This window comes from Apium graveolens, chromosome 11 (assembly GCF_009905375.1).
Source record: "Apium graveolens cultivar Ventura chromosome 11, ASM990537v1, whole genome shotgun sequence".
NCBI lineage: Eukaryota > Viridiplantae > Streptophyta > Magnoliopsida > Apiales > Apiaceae > Apium > Apium graveolens.
In genome coordinates, this window is record NC_133657.1 from 14,514,355 (window position 1) to 14,518,201 (window position 3,847).

Sequence of the window (3,847 nt, forward strand, 5' to 3'; positions counted from 1 at the left end):
CGGATATGATATGTTTCTGACTAATATTCATTCCATTGATAAATATTTTTAAAAAAAAATTCAAGAAGCTTTCAAAGGCCGGTAAATAACTTCCGGGAAATTTCTCTGAGGATCCATTTGATTGATATAGTGTCCGGCGGGGCCTCGTGACGTCTTTTGTATATTTGACATTTTGTCGTATCCGTCCCTTTTTCAAGCCGACATTAGTACAGTGTTTCCGACACACGAGTCTGTTAACTTAAGTCATCGTAATTGTGGGTCAGTGTTTCCGAATGTACATTACATGATATATCAGTTTTATAACTTTCACTTGCAGATGCAGTGCACGTCCAAAACAACTCATCATCAATATCATCAATATACGTGTTTTTCAATCTCTCGTGTAACACTTCTCTATTAAAATTTCTCCAACACCCGTTAGACTACGAGGGTTCCAGCACGATGACAGACATTAGTTCTCACTTCTCATTATTAGAATGCGAATTTGATGATTGGTGCTATTTTGTGAAGCCTATTCACAAATAAGTTTTAAGTTGTCATTTTTTATAGCTAAGCATTGAATTTTTTTCAAATAAATATACAAAAAATGAAGTGCACGCAAGAGAAAATAAAATATTTAATGTAAATCGGTAAAATGGTAGTCACTACCATTCGGTTCAGATATTTTCGAATCATAACTTATTTATTCTTTTAATTTATAGGACTTAAAAAATATCTTTTTATTAAATATAGTTCTTTTAATATAATTTAATATACTTTTACAAAATATTATGATTAGATAATAACATTATTATAAACATAAAACACTTTTAAAGATGAATTTTTCTTATTTCAGATCATATTCGGTTAGGTTAACATATGACTTAGTTTTGTTGGTTCCAATTTATAATCAGATCTACTAGATCTACTATTTCACATCATTTTCGGTTAAATTTTCGGTTCAGGTAATTTTTTGATTGGTTTAATTTGGTTTTCAGATATTTATCAGTGCATATGATTCGGATCGTAAAGCATATGGTTTAGGTAGTTTTTTTATTGGTTTTAAAAATTTAAAACCACATCCAAATCGTAAATAACGGATTATTAAAATTTTTATCCGCAATCAATCCGCGTTTAGTGATTATTCGCGAAACGTGATTCAATTTTTAATGATGCGACAGTTAATGCGATGAACGGTTCGTATATACACCCCTAGAAAATACTCTGGACTAATTATTTCGGATTTTCCCTTCTATTTAATACACCTTGTGTCCCGATTTTTTTTCCCACTATTAACATTATCACTTGTGCAACAAAATTCTCCGCTTTCAATAATTATGGTATATAAGAGATGAATAAAAGATGAAAACAAGGTGAATATGGTTATCCAAGTTTTATATTACAGTACTCCCTCCGTTCCCACCAATTTTTTATGTTTGATTTAGGCACGGAGGTCAATAAATATGTATAAAGTAGTGAAAAAAAAGAAAGAAAAGTGGGTGAAGTGATGAGATCCATTGATTTTAAATATATAAAAAGGACATAGGGAATTAAAAATAGCGTGAAATGAAAGGAAAAGTGGGAAATTGATGGGACCTATATACTATTTGTGGTAAGTTTTGAAATGTAAAGAATTGAATGACACATCTCGAAAAAAAAAAGTGTAAAAAAATGGTTGAGACAGATAAAGTAACTATTAGTTTATTTGACTTATTCAATAAAAGGTGATAGTGAAGAAAAATGGGGGCAGACAGTACTAGAAAATTGATTAATCCTTTACCATATTTATGGAAACAATTCTTTGAGACCAAGTCCTAATAACTTTATAGATACAATGTGCATTATATTCGGAGGTAAGTCTTAATTCGGTTCGTGTAGATTTTTGTACATGAACCTAAAATGACATGTTGAACCAGACGAGACAGAGTAGGATATTCTGTATAGTACCAAGTAGACATGTGTGCACGCGGACTGTTAAATTGCATAATTCAGGTGCCCACCATTTGTAATATTTGTATTCCAATATGACGGCTATTCGATCCATTCACAAATGTAATGTGACGTTCCCCAGATGATGGTACCTCACCCACTTTCGTTTGCAGTCATCTAGTCTAGGTTTCTATGTGCTTTCCCTTGTTGGCTGTTGCTACATAAATAAAAACATGCATCTCACCACTAATAATTCACACACCATCTCTCTCGACTCTCCCTATATATATAACATCCTAATAACCCTAATTTTCAAAATATTCTTAAGTCTCTTCCTTTCACGTATGCATGCAATTGAAAGAGTAGTCAGTAAGAGCTCAACAAATGGAAAGCAGTTATCTTTTTAACTCTTCTTCTTCAGCCCCAAAGATGGAACGTAAATATATAGAAAAAAACAGAAGATGTCAGATGAAAACTCTTTACTTCAAGCTCACCTCTCTCCTCCCTCGTCAACATGCCAAGGTCTCTCTCTCTCTCTCTCTCTCTCTCTCTCTCTCTCTCTCTCTCCGTCTCTCTCATTTTGTGTCCTTTTGATGCGATGTGTAATGTGGTAATTAATTAGTAGAAATGGATGAATTGCAGGAGGGATTGGCACTGCCAGATAAGATAGACGCAGCAGTGAATTACATTCAAAACTTACAAGTAGAGTTAGAGAAGTATAAAGAAAAGAAGGAGAAATTAATGAGTAGAAAAAGAGAGCATTCAAGCATAACCAATGATAACAAGTCTACTGCAAAAGCATCTCCTTACATGGAAATTCATGAAATGGGTCCTGACCTAGACATGGTTTTAGTGAATGGGCTACATGATTCGTGCACTAGTTTTAATGAGATTATACACGTGCTTTATGAACAAGGTGTTGAGGTCGTGCAAGCCAGTTTTTCTAACACCGGAAATTCAGTCTTCCACATATTGCATCCAAAGGTTAGTTGTCCTAACATTTCAGGTGTTTCGTACATATATATTACTGTGAATTGATTACATGCAAACTAATACAAATGTTTTTTTTTTTACATTTTTTCAATGGTTAAAATTTTAATATTTTGTTATACATTCTTCTCAGTCTGCAGACCCGACGTTACGTTGTCAAGCTACTGCAAATATCTCTACCAGACTGAACGAGCTGATTTTTGGAACATCTTCCAGCTGCTACTTGGAACTAGAAACAAAGCTAGATGTATGGGATTTTGAAATTATTGATTATATAAGCAATATTGTTGATTAGCTGATAGAGTACTATTGCATAGAAGTCATAGATTTAAGGAAACTTATACACCTATCGATTTTGAGATAATATTGTAATGTAGTCAATAGTCTTTTTCCACGATCGATTATCAAAAGCTGAAGAATTACAGCTGCAGAAAAGGGGAGGTCTAAATTAGAGAATACTGACCACTATTATGTGCAAGAATTTCTTAACTATATATATAGTGTGTATTAATACTGTTCTTTAAATTTCTTTAGTTATAACCAAAGTGCAGTGTTGTTTCGAATTTCTTCAATTATAATTGATAACCAAAGTGCAGTATATATTCAATTTCAAGTTAAGAATCATAATCCAAATAACATTTCTAGTATAAATCCTTTGTTTTTAACCAGCTGTCCTTACCGATGCAAGTGTCCAAGAGCATAAGGGATGATTGTCACATCAAAAGAATCTCAACTTGCAGACGAGTTCTTGACTTTTCTAAGAGAGGCAAAGACTTGAACTTTCTTGTTGAGAACTATCAATAAAGAAAGATCTGAACTTACACGTTCCGTAAATAATAGATTTTTCGTCTCGAACTTAATAGTGTTTCTTTAATTTTTTGTGATCAAATTTATCAAATTTTAATACTTGTATATAATAAAGATAAAAGATTATCGGAAAAATTTAATC

The 3,847-nt window shown here is 32.5% G+C and overlaps 1 protein-coding gene across 1 annotated transcript; it reads left to right on the forward strand.

Annotated features, from left to right (window-relative positions):
- The first annotated feature begins 2,162 nt into the window (after positions 1-2,162).
- LOC141697783 (transcription factor bHLH162-like) lies at positions 2,163-3,292 on the forward strand. The gene is made up of 3 exons (XM_074502328.1): positions 2,163-2,430; positions 2,551-2,892; positions 3,032-3,292. The coding sequence occupies exons 1-3, from the start codon at positions 2,293-2,295 to the stop codon at positions 3,191-3,193; spliced, it is 642 nt and encodes a 213-aa protein (XP_074358429.1). The 5' UTR covers positions 2,163-2,292; the 3' UTR covers positions 3,194-3,292.
- The last annotated feature ends 555 nt before the right edge of the window (positions 3,293-3,847 follow it).